Source organism: Larus michahellis, chromosome 4 (assembly GCF_964199755.1).
Source record: "Larus michahellis chromosome 4, bLarMic1.1, whole genome shotgun sequence".
NCBI classification, from domain to species: domain Eukaryota; kingdom Metazoa; phylum Chordata; class Aves; order Charadriiformes; family Laridae; genus Larus; species Larus michahellis.
The window spans coordinates 78,966,020-78,986,161 of record NC_133899.1 but is presented as its reverse complement, the minus strand read 5'-3'; the positions used below and the strand labels follow the sequence as shown (position 1 = coordinate 78,986,161).

General features: G+C 37.1%; 1 protein-coding gene across 11 annotated transcripts in view; it reads right to left on the bottom strand.

Moving 5' to 3' along the window:
• Positions 1–20,142, bottom strand: part of PLEKHA7 (pleckstrin homology domain containing A7) — a 167,351-nt gene that overhangs the window by 106,813 nt on the left and 40,396 nt on the right. For 2 of the 11 annotated variants that reach the window (XM_074585835.1, XM_074585837.1), the window contains exons 1-2: positions 14,852–14,990; positions 13,506–13,694 (exon numbers count right to left, since the gene is read on the bottom strand). The exons of 3 other annotated variants lie outside the window; for them this stretch is intronic. In XM_074585835.1, coding sequence (XP_074441936.1) covers positions 13,506–13,525 — 20 coding nt within the window. In that variant the 5' untranslated portion in view covers positions 13,526–13,694; positions 14,852–14,990. Of the gene's footprint in view, positions 1–2,339; positions 2,775–13,505; positions 13,695–14,851; positions 15,009–20,142 lie in introns of those variants that run through there. 6 more of the 11 variants (XM_074585843.1, XM_074585836.1, XM_074585842.1 and 3 more) reach the window with 6 other exon arrangements.

The following is a 20,142-nucleotide window of genomic DNA, read 5'->3' as shown; positions in this document are numbered from 1 at the left end:
TAAACTACTACTCCTTAAGTGTAACAGAAAACACAATTAATTCCAAACACCATGCAATTCCAATGATAATTCTGATATCTAGAAAATCAATCTTGCCTACACAAAAGGCAAAGTTTCCTGAAGACAGATCTTTTCCAGAACTCTCTTCAAGACTTCTATGCCATCCCAGATGCAAGCCATATTAGATTAATGTCTCTGCCAACATACAAACTTCGCATAATGTACACTAACCCTTTCCACTTCATAGAGATCACAAACCATTTATGATAAACAGTAGTCTCGCTGCCTATTTATTTTACTGGAAAATGTTAACTCACTAGAATATGATGACTAGAGTGGAATAAAAATCCTAATTCAGTCCTGTAAACTACATTAATCCCCAGTCAGAAATGGACATGTGCTACTATTCTGAAGGAAAATTCTGCACTGAGGATGAGCTCTAAAATGACTGCAGGAATACTAATTTTACATAGTTGGAGCTGTGAAGTTATCAGTGGTTGTACACAATGTAAAGAATTTCTCTTTATAGGTACCGGAACAAAAACAGAGTCGCAAAGTCATAACGACTTAGTGATGAAATGAAGTAAGTCCACCCAATTCCACATACCTAAAATAGAATTTAATTATCTCAGTTGCATACCACAGAAGCTAATCATCTTATCTGAAAATTATCAAACACAGGTTTCATTGAAGTGCAGAATTATTTAAAAACACGTAAGGAACAGAGAGGAGAGAATTAAAAAACAAAATGCAGTTAAACAACCGGGATTCAAAAGTTCAGGAACTTCAATCTATCTCTATTTACAACAGAAAGGTGCGGACTTGGAACTCACTCACGAGACCTTCATTCTGCCCAGAAGGTCACCGTGGAAACCAGGAAGATGGGTGGTAGGCTCTGGCCATTTTGATCTTAGGGAGTTGGAGCGAAAAGGTGTGCGTTTGACTAAGCATCTAACACACTTCTGGGAAGAGAAGGCTTTTACATCAGCTGCCATTTACTGAATTTCTGTTGGTTTTAGTTTCCAGCTTATTCTTCCCTACTATCACAAAAAAGGCCAGAAAAAAAAGGAGAAAGGCTACTAGACTTCAGCATCCTCCAAAGTTAGGCCAAAGGACAACAACCATAAGCAATCATCATGGTTGACCTCTAAATGACTAACTCTGGTTTCAATAAAACACTTCTGGTACCTTTGACCAGACAGCCTGGTAGTGCTACAGAGATACAAATACGCAAATAAGAGCCAGAATTTATTTCAAGAAACACACAGAAAAGTGGTTAAATGAACACTATGCAGAACCACTTTTGTTTCTATTCACAACTGACTGTCACTGCAGCCTTACAAAAATTAACCCATAACACTGCATATGCCGTAGTTTATGAAGATTATTTGTCAAGTTCATTCTCTGGATATGAACATGTTAATAATTAACTTACTCTCTTATTCTACTCTTGAAACATGTAACAGAAAGATGAGTAATAGCACAAAACTCCTGTTCCAACTCCGATTTTCCCCTCCCTCTGTTATTGTTGCAGCATGAGAGGCAGGAACTTCAGATTTAGACACAATAAACAGAGATTACATTCCTTTATTAAGGTGTGCCAGAAACCTGAGCTCTTTCAGCCAAAGAAGTATTGTTACACATTCCCTCTAATTATTATGCAATATCACAGTCTTCCAGAACAGGAACAGTAATTTCATGGTTAGAATCCAACCCATTCACTAGGAAACTGTTATACAGCACTCTCAGAAGGAAGGAAAACAGAACTGCGAAGTAAAAAAGACGAAAGAATAAGAAGCCTGTATGATTAAGCTTTATCACAAAGCTAGCATTTATCACCCTTCCACACGTGCACATTTTTTGTGAATTCTCTTAAAACCATAATGACAGTAAGCACTTTTGTTTATTTACCTTATGCAATCCTGCATGAAAAGACTTAAAATTATTAATGTTTTTAGAAAACTGTATAATTTCCATTTCTCAACACCATAGATATCTGGTTCCTAATAAATGACTGAAATATATGAATACTTAACTCACTTAAAAAATCTCCAGGCTTACAGCTTCTTTTTTCCAGTCAGAAAAATTCTCAAAATATTTAGTATCTTTAGAAATAAAAAAATATTTGCTTTACCTAAATGCAATCCTAATGATAAAATCAGGTATAAAGCTTTGTAAAACTGTTTTTATGTTTTTCAGCTTCGTAATTCTCTGATTTCATAATTTTTTTCAGAGAACAAAGAAACAGAAACAAACAAACAAAAATCTGTTAACACAAGCATCACGCTACGGCTTTATATGCAATGGTATTAAAAGATAAAACTTAAAACACGATATACCTGCATGACACCTGGTAGAATGGATATCCCGGCAGAGGAACAGAGTTTGAAAATCCAGACTGACTCGACATTGCCTTCAGGTATTGTATCCACTTAAATTGCTTCTATATTCCATATGTTAATTCCTCACCAAAAAATATGTATATATGTATCCATCTATACTTTTGTTCAAAGCTAACTAAAAGGAAACCAAGTGCATATTTGAAGGTCTTGAAGATTCTGTCTGCATGTCAAACTGCTTCCTCAGTAGTGAAATTCCCAAAAGCCAACACCCTCATGACATCACATACTACAAAATCAGAAACGTGCAGTTGTTTCAGTAAAGCAAGGACAGCCCGTCGCTTTTGAGTCGACATAAAATCCTGCGCCGCATTCTACTTGAAAACACAGTGCCTTTCAGGCTGGCGAAAGGCAGAGAGACCTGCTGTCTTCAACAGCAGCCCTGCGCTGGCAGGCAGCCAGCAACCAGCAGAACTTATTGCCAATGCCGCAAATCCCTCCTATCAGCTAATGAAGATCCAGACTGCAGGTGAAACACGATTTTAGCCCAGGACAAGAATTTCCTGGAAAATGCATGAGATCCATGACCTTGAACTCAGTGATAAAAATTTCTTCCAAAAATTTCAGTTAAATGTACAATGCATACTACTGCTCTATAAGCACCATCAGATTGCATTGCACGTCACAGTAGTATGAAAAATCATACTGAGTTTTCCCCTGCTAAAAAAGAATCCTCTTATGATACACTCTCTACTATGGGAAAGCAGGAGGGAAGGACAGGAGGTTGACTCTTAAACCACACTATTTAAGCTACTGAATACAGAAATAAAATTATCTGCATGCAATTCCTGTAGTATTTTACTACAGCTTAAATCAAAGAAGTATCAAAAGCGCGATTTCTTTTGATATACAGTACGACGGTAAGTTACGTGAAAGCTTATTTGAGCATGCCTTCCTCGGGAGAGGAAAAGACAACTAAAAAGCAGGAAGACATGTGAGTATGATTATCTGCCTACGCTACTCTAAAGTAAAGAAGGTGTACAGTGCCCTCACATCAAGACTTGCTTAGTTTATGCAAAATATTAAATAAAACAGATTTTAAAATTATTTCGTTATCTGTGCTAGCTGCACCGGAAAACATTAAAATGCTGAATTTAATACCTCTACCCCATGACATATTATTTACTCTCGTATTGTTGTATTTTATCTCAGTATTGGAAACAGATTGAATCTGTTTCACTCGGTTTATCACAATCTCAGTCATTAGGAAAATGGTACAAAACTTTGTTGCTATTCTAGTACCTTCTAAAGTCTGACTTAAAAGAATGGGAGCTTGTTCTTCTACCTTAAAAGTATCTTAAATTTAAAACTAAGTCTGATCTCAGTGAAATGCTTAGTTTCTTGTTCATATAACTCAACTGGTTTTAGAGTGTTTTAACAGCACTGCAATGTTTTACATTGCTTAACTAGTTTTTGTCAAGGTGCAAAAAAAGGGCAGTATATTTGTGAAAAATGATAACATTTCCAGCAGGGATAAAACAGTAGGCAAAAAAAGCCCAAAACAATCACATGCTACAGAATAGGGGCTTGGTCCTCAAAAATATGGGAATGCTTATTAATAAGCTCTGCACACTGTCACACAGAGTCAAGTAATTGACTATTCCCACAACTTGGGGGAATCACAGGCCATTTTACACAATAAATGCAATGCACACTTGCACACAAAGTAACATGCAGATTCCATAGGTCACTGCATACAGGACCAATTTCTGAAGTCCTACAAAAATGCCAGGATAACACGAAGAGAGAACACTTTGCCCAGCGAAGTAATTCTTTTTTATTATTAGCCCAACTGATATGCCTGGAAAAACAAACAACCTTCTGGGCACATCATTTTGCAGAAGTTTTTATACCTCTCCTGGCTGTAAAGAGAAGGCTTGAAAAGGCAGTTCAAGCACAAATGATGTTGTCATATCAGCTGAATTTTTACAGACAGATTTGATAAAGTAGCTTTTAGAAACACAGTCTCTCTCATGTCTAGTATGGAGCATTAATTCCAAAACCAACAACACTCAAAAACCACACAGGTAACAGCGGGCGAGAGGAAGAGAAAACTCTACCAGGCCCGTCCAAGTCACCTTTCCCTGCTGCCTCAGCAGGCATGTTAGGATAAGTCCTGTTAGGTTTCATCCCTACTGCCACAGCTGTTGAGGGTCATGCAGGTCATCCTGCTACACTGCTGTGGTTGGACCTGGTGAGTCATCTTGTGTGCATGTCCCTAAAGCACTTACATTTCTATGCTGTGTATTTACTTATTTTTTTATTTGGTGCCTCCTTGACACTGATAATCACAGCATTAACACATTTATGCAGTAATTCTCATCTCAGAATAGTTCTTCTTAGTCCCAACCAGGATTTAGGGTGTTTCCATTTGATTTGCCAGCTCAAAAGCATGTTAGTGTCAAGTCAGCAGATTACAGGCTTATAAACCAGGAGTCTTAGAGGCTGCCAATGGCTCGCCATGCCATTTTGCGAAAAATCACTTAGTCCCTTAATGCCTAGCTTATTCACATAGTAAGGAAAATACTCGCTGACAGCAAAGGAATTATGTGAGGTTAAATTATTTTTTTGTGTGTAATTAAGTATTGAAATCCTCTGATTAAAGATTTATGAAGGGATAAAACAGCTGTAGCATTTGAGGGAAAAGATATGTGGGAATATTCAGAATAGAGCTTTCTTTTTGTCTCCTGCTCCTAGCTCTAACACAACAGAAGCGCTATTGCTCTGAAACTTCAATTTAAATACAAAAGCCATTTAAATTTTAAAATGTGGTGGAAACTACACCATTTTTAAATGTGCGGACTGTGTTACATAGCATTTAAAGATGGGAATAGGTGAGATGACGATAGGCAGACAAAAACTGAATTTAAGGTGATCTTTACAGAAGCAGAAACCTTCACTGGTAAGCATCACACCAGTTCAGTGATTTGGAAACGGGAAGGGAACCTGTGGCATAAGAAGGAGAAAGGAGGAAGAGAAAATCCGGTAAGGACCAAAGAGAAAGCCTCACACAATGACATTCAATATTTACCGCGTGCCCCTTTTATTTCTTTCCACAAGCAGGCTTGATTACAGTACAGAACTACTTCTGGGATCCAGACCTACTTGCCAAACATCACCTCCAATAAAAGAGACAAGTGGGTTTCGTTCCAAGTGCAGTCATGTTTGTTTGAATTTTACTTCCGTGTTTTAGTGCCAACAAACTCACTTAAAAATAACCACATTAGTATTGTTTGGCATAGCATTCCATGTAGAACTTACTACTTTGCTGGAGCAAAACTAAACACAGAAACTAAGTTTGAGGCACAAATACTGTGTGTGCCAGAATTTACAGTGACCTTAATGCTGAAGTAACTGAGCTGTTAGCCACTACAGCATTTAATTTGGCTAGTTGAAAAGGTATGCAATACTTAACCGAGGTGTAACTGCACTTCAAAAAGCAGGGATAGGCTGAAAGACTGGAGAAGAGCAAACTGATGACCACTTTCAGGTATTTCAAACAAGTAGCATCCTTGGTAAACTAATGGAAAATTAGTTTAAACTAAAAAGGCAGACCAAAGGAGAAATAGAAATTAACCTCATTACTGGAAGCTAAATCAACCTCATCAAATCTAGAAGTGAAAGCAGGCACATTGCAGACAGTTATGTGATGATATATCAAAACACATATAAAATGTTTAGTATTCATAAAAATTGAATGAAGTGTCACACAGAAATTATTGTAACAACAATACCATAAATCAGTAATTTACTCCCATATATAGTGTTATATTTGGTATTTTCCCTGCCTGCTAAGAAATATATCACAGACACTAAAATAGAAGGAGAAAAAATATTATAGGAAATGTAGGAAAAATCATTATGTGGAGTTTGAAAATAACAGTATTACTTACAGAGAAAATATTACAGATATTCAATATAATGAGCAGTACTTAGAAGACATAATGGAAAGTCTTTATTTCCTTTCCGTATGAAACACAAGAATAGAGAAGTATTCACCAACACTGAAGAATAATGGCAAATTTGAAACTGAAGGACACTATCACTGAAAACCTAAAACTCATCCAGAGTTAAAGACTAACTGGATATTCATATAGGGGAAAAACAAAAGCAAAAAAGAAAAAAACAAACACAGAAGTGATAACAGAAAAGCACTGGAAGGAAAAAGGACTTGAAAAAAGCAGCAGAACTTGGGAGAAAACATCCATGTGAGAAAGCGTTACCTAACCTAGCTGCTGAAGGATGTCTTTCACTGTTTGCTGAGGCAGACTCTTGTGGGTTCAATGGTAAAGCATAAATGTCTGCTGCACTCCTAAACTTGTTGGTCAGACAACTGAACTAAGGTTATTTTTTTTCCGCCTAGTTTCCTAAGAAAACTGAAGTGATCACTGTCACATAAGCAGACACAGAATAAGCAGGTTAGCTGTTGTTTTCAGGTAGGTTACCTAATGAAAAATAAAGTGAGCAACCTCTGAAAGAAAACAGGCGGTGTACAAAGATGTTTGTATTCTGACTTCAATTAAACTGGGTTCTCCAGAGCAAAAAACGCCACATCTACTTTCTACCTTGCCTTCCAGTCTTTCCTAATACCTGGTTGCTCTGTTCACCTTTCAGAGGCTTTAATTCTCCGTCCCCTTTCCCCCTCCTGCTGTTAAAGCAGCTTCCTTGCCATAGACACAGCACTATCCAGGTAGGCCTATTACAAGCTTGTTCAGCTTGATAGCCCGTTTATCTAGCCTAGAGACAGCTGCCTCTTACCCATTCTCATCCTCCATCATCTTTACATAATTCCCAGTAAGATCTTTAAAAAGTAAACATCGCAAAGTACAAGCAACAGCTGATTAAACAACTAAGCATTGCACACTTCACAAAGACACTGAAGTTTCCCTACATTTTCTCCATATACTCCCTGTCCATACACTGTCATGTTCTGAAATACGTCTAGTGATGCTGAAACAAAACTTACAAAACTGGTAAGAGTGGTGGAACTCCATAAAGTAGAAATAATGAGGGCCTTGAAGTGAAAGTATCTGAAATTTAAGGAATTTATTTCCATTAAGGATTTGTCCTTCGAAGAACAGAGAAGTAACTGCAAGATATAGCAGTAGGTTTTATTTGAGGTACAGACACATTTCTGCATCCAGGGGCTTAATCTTAGAGATGTCACATAGGAAAGCAAACAATTCTGCTTCATTCCATGCTCCTCTTCAGAGCCACAGAAGTTACACGGAGACAGCAACAGCACCGGCTTAGAAGTAGTTGTCCTCTAGACAGACACCAGCTTCCATGTGTTCTGAACATCATTCCAGGAATCAGCCATTAAAAGTGTAAAATAGAAAGCTAAATACTACTGGACAAAATGTACTTTTAAACACATTGGATTTGGAAGAATTCCACAACGAATACTCTATTTGTTAGATTTTATAAAAATAGTAAGTCTGGATTGAGCGTTTCTGTCAGAGTCTGAAGCTAGATTTTAAAAATTCCTTCATCTGAAACAAAGCCTAGAATTTACTCCAAACATCTGAGAATTCATAGTGGAGTTACTAGGAGTGATGTCTGCTTGCTACCTTAGTCCTTTCAGACATTCTTACTTGGATTAAGAAATAATATTTTTCATGCTTTTTTTCCAATCTGGAATAAAAAAAGCTAAAAAGTTATTAAAATCTCATCTAAACAAAATTATATCTTTAGCTCAAACATAAAACCGCTCTTAGCTACTTTACTACTAGACAGGCTGTAAAGATGCTCAAAAGTCCAACCCCAGGGCCCTGACTTGCAAGGCAATCTAAACAGCATTCCCCAAAAGCCATTCCAGCTACACGCAGTTACAGCACAGCTCCACCAACCTGACACATTCCAATTCTACATCAAGTAGAAAAATCACAGCTTAAGTACTAATCACACATTGTCATTAGTACTTGAAAGCACATCTTCCTGGCCTTTGTGCACAAACTGGAAGTGGCACACCTCCCTCTTCCTGGAAGTTGCTGCTCCCCATTTATAAGCAGCTTAAGGCTCCGTTCCTTCTACTGTCCTCCTGGTGCTCAAAAGACAGGATCCTTCTTCAGGCTTCACATATTAATACTGCCATCATCCCTCTACCGTAACATCCCATGGCACCTAAAGACGCCAGGTTTTAGCATGCTCTTCTGTAACAGTGACCAACACAGAATGGCTGGAGGGCAGCAGCAACTTAGCCCAGTTCACAAAAGGCATCTCCTGGCAAAGCATCTGTTCAGGGAGTAAGCTAGGACGATGTTGTTCACTACTGTACCTCAAAGCAAAAGGAGGTATGCTGTTGTGTGTAAAACCTGCATCACTGAAGAGCCAAAACAGAAGCCCTCACGTACAGAAACAATCACCACTTGTGCAACTCCTGTGCAATACTGTGTTTTACACTGCAACTTCCCCATTCCTCAGGTATCACACCTTCCAAGATTTTTAAACAAAAAATAGAACTCAGTTTCTGCTTTCAGTTACAGCACTGAATGTAGAAGGCGAGATAAGCAACTAAGCAATTGCAAGCAAAAACTAAAGCTCATAGACCAAAAAAAGCCATTTAGGGAGCCTGGAGCCATAATGGACAAATTTTATTTGACATAATTATTTCACTTATTCTGTATCTCAGGTAACTTCTACCACCAGAAGTTTCAACAGTCAGCCATGAATTCACAATGGCTGTCACTAGTATTGCGTGATAGCAAATACGCAAAGAAAGCATGCATTAGAATTGAGATTAATAAGCTACAATCTTGATTGAGATGTCAGATAACCAAGGCATGTTTCTTTACCGTTTAGCAAGCGTTCAGGCAGAAGACAAACAACTCTTCGTTGTGGCCAAAGGTTCTCAATTGATTCAGAAGCAACTGAACACAGTTGGCATCCTGCCTGTCAGAGAGATAACCCTGTCCTGTTGAACTAGAGCAGTGAATCTTCCTGCCTGAAAACCTAGAATCACAATGAAGTTGCTATGTAACCAGGCACCATGTTCCCAACCAGGCCATTCTGCCCTACAGCTGGCTAAATTAGTCCACAACAATTTGCAGAATGAGCAAGAAAAATTCTTGTCAACAATAAAACATCAGGATGTCTTCTAGGGCAGAAAAGGAATACCTGGGCTACAAATTAACCTATTGCAAGTCATGAAACCTCAGATATAAAGCCATTGGCTGTGACATAGACAAGAAGGAGGAAGTACCCTTCCTTACGACCTTGCCTTCCTCTCCAACTGCAATTCCAGCTGAAACAATCAGCAGCAAGTAACCTGCAATTGGAAACTAACTTCCAGGATTCACCTGATTGATACCAATGGTCAGAGGTACACGGATGTTAGTTTATCCATACCTGTGCACATAAGCAGTCTGAACTATACATCTTTGAATTCTAACCTACATAAACTTTGGGGGATGATCTCATACTCAGGAAACGTTTCCCTCCCACACGAGGTTCACTCTGTATCACCCCCATGACCTTTACCAGGAAACAAAGTAAACATATCACCTGGCCACACAGTCAGAGCTATTACCAGCAATCCATCACCTGCCAGTAGACTGGAAGAGCAAGACTGCTGTTGCTGGAAAGCAAGAGGTTCCCAGGCCACAGCACCGGCTGCAGCAGCGAGCATCAATGACACAGCAGTTCAGCATTGGCCTGACACTGCCCTCACACTGGCTTTGGAAGGAGATGGCTAAAGGACTAAATACCTCTTTCCCTCAGCTTTACAGGGTACACAAATTATACGGGCTGACACCTGCACTACACTGAGAAAGCTGAAGTCAGGTACACCAGCCTGCTGGAGAAAGGCCGCAGGATTCACATGGCTGAAACCTAGTGCATCAGAGCTGCAAGGCTGTGAATCCACCCCAGCATCACCACTGGCCAGAAAGGAGAGAATTCCAAAACAGATCAAGCAAAAACACCCTAAACCACAAAAAACTAAAGACGCCCAAACCAGAATCCCACCTAGTTCCTCATAAAAGGAAAACTTGACCTTATCTGTACAAGACTTTCCCAAACAGTTCCACGGAGCAAAGACTTTTAAGGCCTGGACCAGGTACTGACTATTTTCAAAGACCATTTGGGAGTGATCATTCCATTTTCTGCTTACTGCATTTGTAAACATAAGAGTATAAAACTTGCATGCTGTAGAATCAGCAGGTATTCCGCTTTTCAGTTCAAAGAAAATCAGACAATCAAATTACATTCTCTCGCTGTATGAAATAATGCTGTATTCTTAAATCTGAAATAACTCTTCTAAACAAAAAAAAAAAGCATTCATGAAGACATGACATTATTATATCAAAAAAAAAAAAAAGAACAAACGCAGAGCCTGAAATGGGATTAAGCTACTTTATCCCACTTAGAAATTAATTATAGTGGATAGAAACAAATATTTATTGCCAAGTGACACGAAAATATTGAACAGAAAAATAACTAAAATGATTGAATAAAAAAAAAATTTTGAGTCAGTCAAACTTTAAAGGAATAAAGTTTTGCTAAAAATCTAGTATTTCACTGAGTATGGGTGCATGTAAATTGGACTGAAGTGATTTAATAAAAAGACACTATAAACATATGTAGAAGCCAGAATGCTGATATTATAAGCAATTTTTTAAATTACTTTTAATTTAGAAGGCAGGTTCCTCTCCACCATGACACAAATAAATCTTAATTTACTTGAGCTACCAGAATGTAGTAAGTTTCTCTCTCCAATAGACACAATTCATTAATACAAACTGAACGGATGCCTATTTAATGGCATCCAAACTTCAGCTTGCTGACCCTTCATGAAGCTCAGAGTATATAATATACATCTTGTAGGACTGCAAATAAGGAAGGCTGAGTCTGTTTTTGATCTTTAGGATAAATCAAAGTCTTCTACATAGGAGGACTGTCATACAGCGTCCTTTTAACTCAGACATATTTTACATTAACATCGCTGATAAATTCTTATCTATAACAATAATCTCTTCAAAATTCTTACTAGCAAATAAACTGTAACTACAATGTCTTGTAAACTGTGCAAATCACATATCAGATTACAGAAAAGCGTTACAATTAGAGGCAAATGAAACACTTTCATTTCACTTTAAAGTTGGCAATTTGTATAATTCGATGGGCCTCAAAAGAGTAAAAAGAAAGTGTAGGGTGTACAAACTCCTGAGGTCAGGGTGATAAATGAAATCACTTCCAAAATAAGCTTTCCTAATTAAGGCTTCTAAACCAGAGCTGGCTTGCATTCAGTTAATATCACTGTTACAAGTAATGTGAAATATTCGTGATAAAATATTTTTAGTATCAACTCCAGCATATTAAGACCAGTTGAAGGTCATTATGAGGATGAAAAAAAATAAAGTTCAGACACAGGAAAGATAACAAATTCATCCCTGAAACCACACAAAATATCTCGAGAACTCCATACTTAAATCAGTTCAAGATTAATTGTTTGTTTATAACTATCATCTTAATGTATTATAATCTCAGTATTAAAAAGAGAAACAACGTATCCATCAATTCTTGGATTACATCTACTGAATTCTACTTATTTGCCCCCACAGGCCCAAGTGGACTATTAAAAACAGGGTGAGTGGTTTTTTGTTAAAAGACAGAAACATTCTATACATAATTTCAATCAAGGTTGTGTCATCCCAGCCTCCCTGAAGAAATATTTAATTTGCTTAATTAGACAGATGGTACTTTTTATTATACTTGTCTTTGTTGACTGCACTTAAAAAAATTTAATTCGCATAGCAAAACTTTTTCATTTGCTAGGTCAATTCACGTGCCACTAAATGACAATTCAGCACTACAAACTAGAGAGAAATCTAACCCATTCTCTGAAATGTAAATATTTCATACTGGTCTTTTTAAACAGTCAACTTTTTAACTCTTGATTCTGTGTTGATGTAAGAACTTATTTTATTTCTTTAGTTCTGGCACAGTCTTTGGTATGTCACTTTAATCTCAGGAAAAAAAAAACTATGCTAAGGAATCCTTCATATTCTGCTACATTCTTGTGATTTCCAGTATCACACACCATCTTGAAATGGAAGAAATTAAACTTAACCATGAAATGATACAATATACAACACACATTTGAATCAGTCACACTATTAAGAACTGAACAGACTGCACAGAAGGCTAAAAGAGCAATGAGATTTATGTAAACACAAAAGAATGAAATACCTAAAAGCACTAGGAATAGCAGTGTACAAGGTAACAGGGGACATATGCTTTTTAAGGGCATGGCATTCATTTCTATGCAAAACAGATGAGACAAGCAGGACATGCATTAAAATGTACTTACACACACAAATAAAAATCACTAATTATATTTTCCTTAATCTTGTGAAGCCTGTGAAATGATTAATGTTTACAACACCTGACTAACCTCAAGTGCTTTGCCAAAGGAGAGGAGGGGTGTGTTGTTTGGGTTGGTTTTTTTTTCCTCCCGCTAAGAACAACAAGAATAAAAATGCAAAGGACAGAAACTCAAACCTGGACAATAATACCTATGACTCGCCATTATAAGAAATAGCCAGCTATTTTCCAAGAGAAGGCATTAAGATTCACAAGAGAGCTTTTGATTGCTAGAGCAATTTCATTACTTCAGAAGGCATTACAAATACTTCCACACTTCATCCCTCATAATAAAAACTGTTTAAACACTTCTGAAATAATGCTAATATTTATTCTCTTTGATAAGAATTAATCATCAATTTGAAGGCAAAGTCCACAATGATCAAGAAACAATCCTACCCTTCTCATCAGGATCTTTCACAAACCTGTAATGTAAGTGCTTAGAGACCAGTATTAACAGTATATGCCAGGAATATCCAACATTCACTGCACTAATTATTTAAGATAACAATACACAACTTCCAGGTAGGTATTCTATTCACAAAGCAAGCTTTGAAAAACGTGTCACTAAATAAACAATGCACGTTTAAAGTTACAGGATGGAAAACTCAAAACGGTTAGCAAGAGATCAGTACAAAATCCTTGTATTATCTCAGGCATTTAGTACATGAAACACAGGAAAAAATACAGGGTTTCAAATGAAACATTACAGTCTTTTTGCAAGCACTGAACATTGATACATACCTAAGATAATACTTTTTCATAGCACTGTTTACAGCCCATCACCTTCAGTCAGTCATTAACCGTTCTCATGATTAAGCCTGAAGCATTCATAAGCATTCAAAAGTGAAGCACAGTCATTAAAAAGGACCACGCTTGCCCTCTCCCCATTTGCTGAAAAAATCATTAACGCCTTCACTCCTCTCTTTCTGCCTAGGGAAAGAAAGAAAGGGGAGGGAAGAAGATTCGAGCAGAATACCGCCTACTTCATTGCTATCATTTCCCCCCAACAGGTCATGCACACATAGAAAAAGCACTAAAACTGGTCTCTAAATCGGTTTCAGAGCTTCAGACTGGCTTAAGCGAAACAGACCATAATTAGATCATTTTATGTAACTGATGTGAGTTTGAAATTTAATGTTAGTTGATTTTTACACCGGTATTAAAAACACTTACTCCTGGAGATACCCTAGCATGACCACATCCACTTAGTGCCAACGTTCTTTCACGTGTTTCAAGATAAAGGCAATCAATTTAAATACCAAATATCAAAAAACTGTAATTATGATATCATATACCAGATAATTCCTAAAAACAGGAAATGATGTTTTAACAGGGTTGCATTATTTTAATTAGCTCTCAACTTTGGTTCTTGGCCACACAGTTTCTGTGGCTGAGATGACGGCAGCTTTGCATTATTACCCTTGCAGACAATCACCTTCCGGGTTTCTTCCCATCTAGAACAAGTTAATAATCTTGTTATATAAAGCCAAATTAAACATAATCTTTCAAGAAAATACCCCTGCTCAGATTAATTACTCAAAGCAAAGCAGAAATGGTTATTTCGAGCATGATTTTAATGGAAGTTCTTATAAAATTGGAGCACTTTCAGGATGGGTGAATTAAATCTGTACATTTCTCCTCAGAGGTATAAATTAAAAATTTCTACAGTTTTGTGAGATATTAAATTTATTAAGAGAGCCTTGACATATTTCATGATTCCTATTTCAAAGTAACTAAATTGTCGGGAATTATTATGCTTTATTTTAAAACTACCTTCAAAATACTGCCTTATCACAAAATGACTTCCGGTACAACTGCTTCAAAAAGTTTAAAACTTTTCTGTAACAAAATTCCATACAAACCAATCAGAAAACTCACTGTAACTGTTCTTGGTAACTAAATTTTGTCTGAACAATATGCTGTGTTAAAACAATTATCTAATAACAATTATGCTAATTTAAGTAGGTCACACTGTTTCTATTAGATTTGCCTTAAAGCTCTTCCTAATAGATCTAGTTGCAAAAGAAGTGTTTGCCTTATTTTCTCTAAAAAGTTGTTCATTTAAAAATATATATTAGACTACTCACCATCTTTGAGAGACTCAAGACATTCCCTGACAGTTATATCAAAGTACAGAAGATGTATTTTATATTAATTTTGTTATGCGGCAGATACACAGAGAAGCCTTTGTGAAAATACCATCATTTACAACTACCCAACTGAAATTCTTTCCGTATTAGCAAGGAGAAGGGGGCTGAAGGGGGGTGTTATTTATCACAAAGCTGCTATGACTTTCATTGTTGAAATGCTCTTTGCAGCTCCCGTGATCATTGCTGTTATCTGTATTTGTATTATGGCTGTGCTCAGAAGAGCAACGCACAAGGCATGACACAAAATTGAAAGAGGTTCTCTTCATAGCTTAAGCATACATCAGCTGTGTTTACATATACTATTCGTTTAAAAATAAAGATGTTTTGACTGAAATAAAATGCAATGCAAACAATAAAATGCTCTTTTAATTGAGGGATATAATTTTAAAAATAAGATTAAAAAAATAAAATAAAAATCTGTAAAACTGCAAGCCTTGTGTTTCCTTTCCAGTTCACCAAACATACATGTGAGAAATTACTTTTTCCTAAGCTTTTATTTTACTCATCATCACAGGATCAAAAACTTCAAAGTTTGGAAATACTCCCATTACTCCTTCTTTACCTTATAAATGAGATATGAAAATACATGCAAAGAAGTGGTTCTAGGAGTAAATGCTATACAAGTACCTCCATTAAAACCTAACAGCAGATGAGATCTAGCAAGTAAGTGACAATCCATCATAACTCCACATTTGTTTTTGATTACTTTACATTTCATTGCAGGTGCTCACAAAGTTTGAAAAAAATTACACTGACCTCTGCTTACTACAAAATATTTTAAGCTGGAACCATAATATTAATTAGTCATCAGTAACTTGTTTTTGCTTTGAAACAATATTTACATAATGTTCCATCTGCAAACATGTCCCAGACAGTACTTCCTAGGGGTACATTACAACCAGAAACAAGCACATACAAGGTTTAAGGCAACATCAGAAAGAAGTTGTTGTATTTCAGCTGCATGGTGCCAACAAACTTTCACTCTTCAACCTTATACAAATGTAACAGTAATTATTCACCTAACCTGACACCAGTTCCCATATTGTTCACTCCCACAAACTACATGGGGCAGAAGGGGATGAATTTCTTCCTGCAGTGTTACATGTAGCTGCCGAAATCACAGTGTCACATTCTTCTCTCATCACTCAGAATCAGCCATAAATGCCTTCTCCGCACTGAGCTACCAATACACCCACGTGTACTGGCTGCAAGGAGGTTTTTTGCCTATAGAAATTTTTAATCAACACATCTACTAAGTAACGTTTTATAGATTGTTCTGTCCAACTATGTTGGATATTTAAGCAACCACTTCTCTTCCCAGATTCTCCCAGTTCTCCCTATCACAACTTCAACATCCTGGTGAGTCACTCTTCTCTTTCCTGCTCCCTTTTCAAAGGGTCGTTGTGATCTCCCCAATACTTCAGCTGCTGTTTCTGTCCCTGATGCCTTCCAAATTTAGGAACTGTCTATAACATGAAATCTTCTTATCATATTCAGGCATTTGCAAACCAGACTTTTTTTTTTTTTTTTTTTTTTTTTTTTTTTAAACACAAGACTAAAAAATCCTGGCCATTCCTAATGGAATTACTTCTTCTCAACCTGTTTCAAGTTTTATTTTGGCTTTGTGGAAAATGCCAAGCTCCATATCTTTACCATGCATTCAAAAATCATAATTGTCTCATTACCAAGAAGTACACAACTTTTTACATGCAAATTTTAAATTCTAAAAGGGAATTGTTGATAAATACACTACAAAAAAATCACATGAAACAGGATCACCTCTATTGCCCCACCATTTAGATTCAACAAGCTAAAGGTCTCAAACTTACTTCATGATTATTCCATTATACCTAAGCTGTTTCCTCACTTAATAAAGGAGCAAGAGGAGACAGATTAGTCTTCATGCTAATGATGAAAAAGGAAATACCAAGCATAAAAAGAGACAGAATTTTCAAATTTCCAAAGGGCTACTATAATAAGTTAATAGAAGGGAACCTTAAACTATGGGATCTGTGTTATCATGCCCTTTAAAGAGAAAAGAACAAGAACAAGCATAAGATGTCAGTGATGATTTGTGGACCTGTTTTCCAGTTTTGGTATGTCATCTAAAATGGAACAGACCCAGGGAAGTACCAATGTGCTAAACAGCTTTTCGGCATAGAGAAATACTGTGAAGCTGTGTGAACAGCTTTCATAAGGTTTAAGCTTTTGGCACAGAAAAAGTAATTTTGTAAGAAGATCAAATTAAAATTATAATGGCTCTAGAAGTATTTAAAGACACAAAAAAAACTGCATTGGACTTCTCTACACCAAGAAACCATTTCCCCTCATGCATGACATCCTTGGTACTAATAAAGAAATTACAGCTGGAATACCAGAGACTGTGTGAAACTACTACTCTCTAAGACCAAAGAAGATACTTGAAATTTTGATCTATTCCTGATTTAACATTCTAAAATGTCAAAGCCATTCCCAGTTTACCTGTGTTACACTAGATTAATTTTGCCATCTAAGATAGAGAAAAGCACTGCAATTCCATTTCAGAAGCTTCCAAGTGTTTGTTCAGCCTAAACGTACACCATAAACTTCACATCATAAATGATGTGTTAGTCTAGAAGATTTTTTTCTTCTGCATTGCGGGCTACAAACAGTACAATAAGGATCTAGAAGACTACAGAAGATGACCTGTTGATTTTAATTTAAAATGTCAGAAGATAGGTATATCACAGGCTGTATTTCTTTAAAAAAAATAAGTCTTCAACAGAGGAGAAACCTGAACACCAGACCTACCCAGATTCACTTTTACGCTTCACCTTATTTCTCAATGCTTGTGCTAGAAAGATTTTTGAAGATTTATTATTTAACTAAGTTAATTATCCAAAATATGCTATTAATTATGTAGGCATAATCAAGGAAATTTAAAAGGAGCTTCAACAGTCTTAACTTAGAATTGTTTAAATGATGAACAAGTACCATGCTGTAGAAGCAGCTACTTGTAGTAAAATTTCCTCATGATGGCAGCATAAACCATTCTGATGAAGTGCTAAATGACAATACACATTCCTACTCATACAAAACAGTGAGTTCTGAACTGCTCTAGAAACACTGTTCACTACTTTCAATTTTCTTCCTCTTCACATTGCCATTTCTACACTACTTTGCAGTCTTATTTAGTCCCCACAATTCCATAGGAGTATTATTCTACTTGACATATAATTTATCAAGAAAGAAGAGGTACCACTCTACAGACACTCTACGGTACCACTCTATTTTGACAAGTGATAGATAATTTTATGCATCTACCCTATATGCTCCATTAGATTTTGTATCATTTGTATATTCTACTTTAAAAAGTCTACAACAACTGCACAATCTACACATTTGCATGAGTCACTAAGTTGAGGCTTCAATCAAGATCTATGAAGTTCTTCTAAAGAATGATCTTCCATCAAGTTCTGTTTGCTTTCAATGTTTCTGCATTACAAAGAGGACAATACCATGACTTCGAAGATCCTATTATTTTATTGGAAGTAGCAGTCATTCCAAAACTGGCTGGAAGGATTCTGAAAATCTTGCATTTTATCTTACTGACCTTTCACCATATACAAATTACAAAGATTTATAGACACTTGTATACTTTTATAAGATATGAAATTCATTAAGTTCAAAATATGCATAGATTTCCACTTTTAAATAGATTATATCAATTAAATCTGTGTTGATTAAGAATAGATTTGAGATTAAGAAGATCACCACGCTTGGAAAGACTTTGTTTAAAGGCTATTACCAGCGCAATTCACTCTTTTCAGACTATGCTGCAAGCGAGGCATTGCAGAGGCTACTGCCTCCAAATGTTCATCACCTCACACTTCAAAAGGTCAGCCAGTGTCCCCCTCAGATCATAGAATTATAGAATCATTTAGGTTGAAAAAGACCCTTGGGATCATCAAGTCCAACCATCAACCCCACTCTACAAAGTTCTCCCTTACACCATATCCCTTAACACCACATCTAAATGAGTCTTAAACACATCCAGGGATGGTGACTCCACCACCTCCCTGGGCAGCCTATTCCAGTGTCTAACCACTCTTTCTGTGAAGAATTTTTTCCTAATGTCCAGCCTAAACCTACCCTGTTGCAGCTTGAAGCCATTCCCTCTTGTTCTATCGCTAATTACCTGTGAGAAGAGACCAGCACCAACCTCTCTACAATGTCCTTTCACGTAGTTGTAGACAGCAATGAGGTCTCGCCTCAGCCTCCTCTTCCTCACACTAAACAGTCACAGCTCCTTCAATTGCTCCTCGTAAGATTTATTCTCCAGGCCCTTCACCAGCTTCGTTGCCCTCCTCTGCACTCGCTCCAGCACCTCGATATCTTGCTCGTATTGAGGTGCCCAGAACTGGACACAATACTCAAGGTGTGGCCTCACCAGTGCTGAGTACAGGGGGACAATCACCTGCCTACTTCTGCTGGTCACACTATTTCTAATACAAGCCAGGAGGCCATTGGCTTTCTTGGCCACCTGGGCACACTGCCTCGCCACTGTAACTGTACAGACAGTTGTTCCTTAACCCAGTTCTACCAAAATAATCTTAGTTTTTGAAAACCATGCAGTAGACCAGATTGTCGAGACACCAGGTTAGGAAGAGTTATGCCAGCTGATCCAAGGGGACAGTAAACTGGGAGAAAAGACAGACAAGTAATGAGTGAACACCTCAATCTCCCACTCAGTTACAAGTTCCTATCTGTTTACAGCCTTTAGAAGTGCACTAAGCCCCGACTTGTTTCTCTTTTAGAACACCTACACAGAATTTAAACTTCAGAAGTGCATGTTTATTTTTTCATCTCCACGTTACTGATGAGCTGTGCTTAAATATACCTGAGAACCTTACCAATTTGTAGTTTTACACCACCCCCAATTAATCACCAACTGCTTAAAGGAAGCAATCTTGAGGCTCCGTCAAACTGAAGATAAACTGCCACTCACCCTATTTCTAGATGTTAATAAAGACTGAAAGAACAAACATTCAGAAGGAAAGGAAAAAGAAAAAAAAATAATCAGTCTGGTTTAGATAAAATCAAAGCTAGAAGAAACACAAATGAAAATTTAATTTGTGACCCATGAAACACAGAATGAGTGTATTCGTTCTAGAAGCTGAAGTCGCAGCACATGTTGCCATACTACAGCCTGCACAACTTGGTAGTTCACGCGACTTGGAATTCCTGGA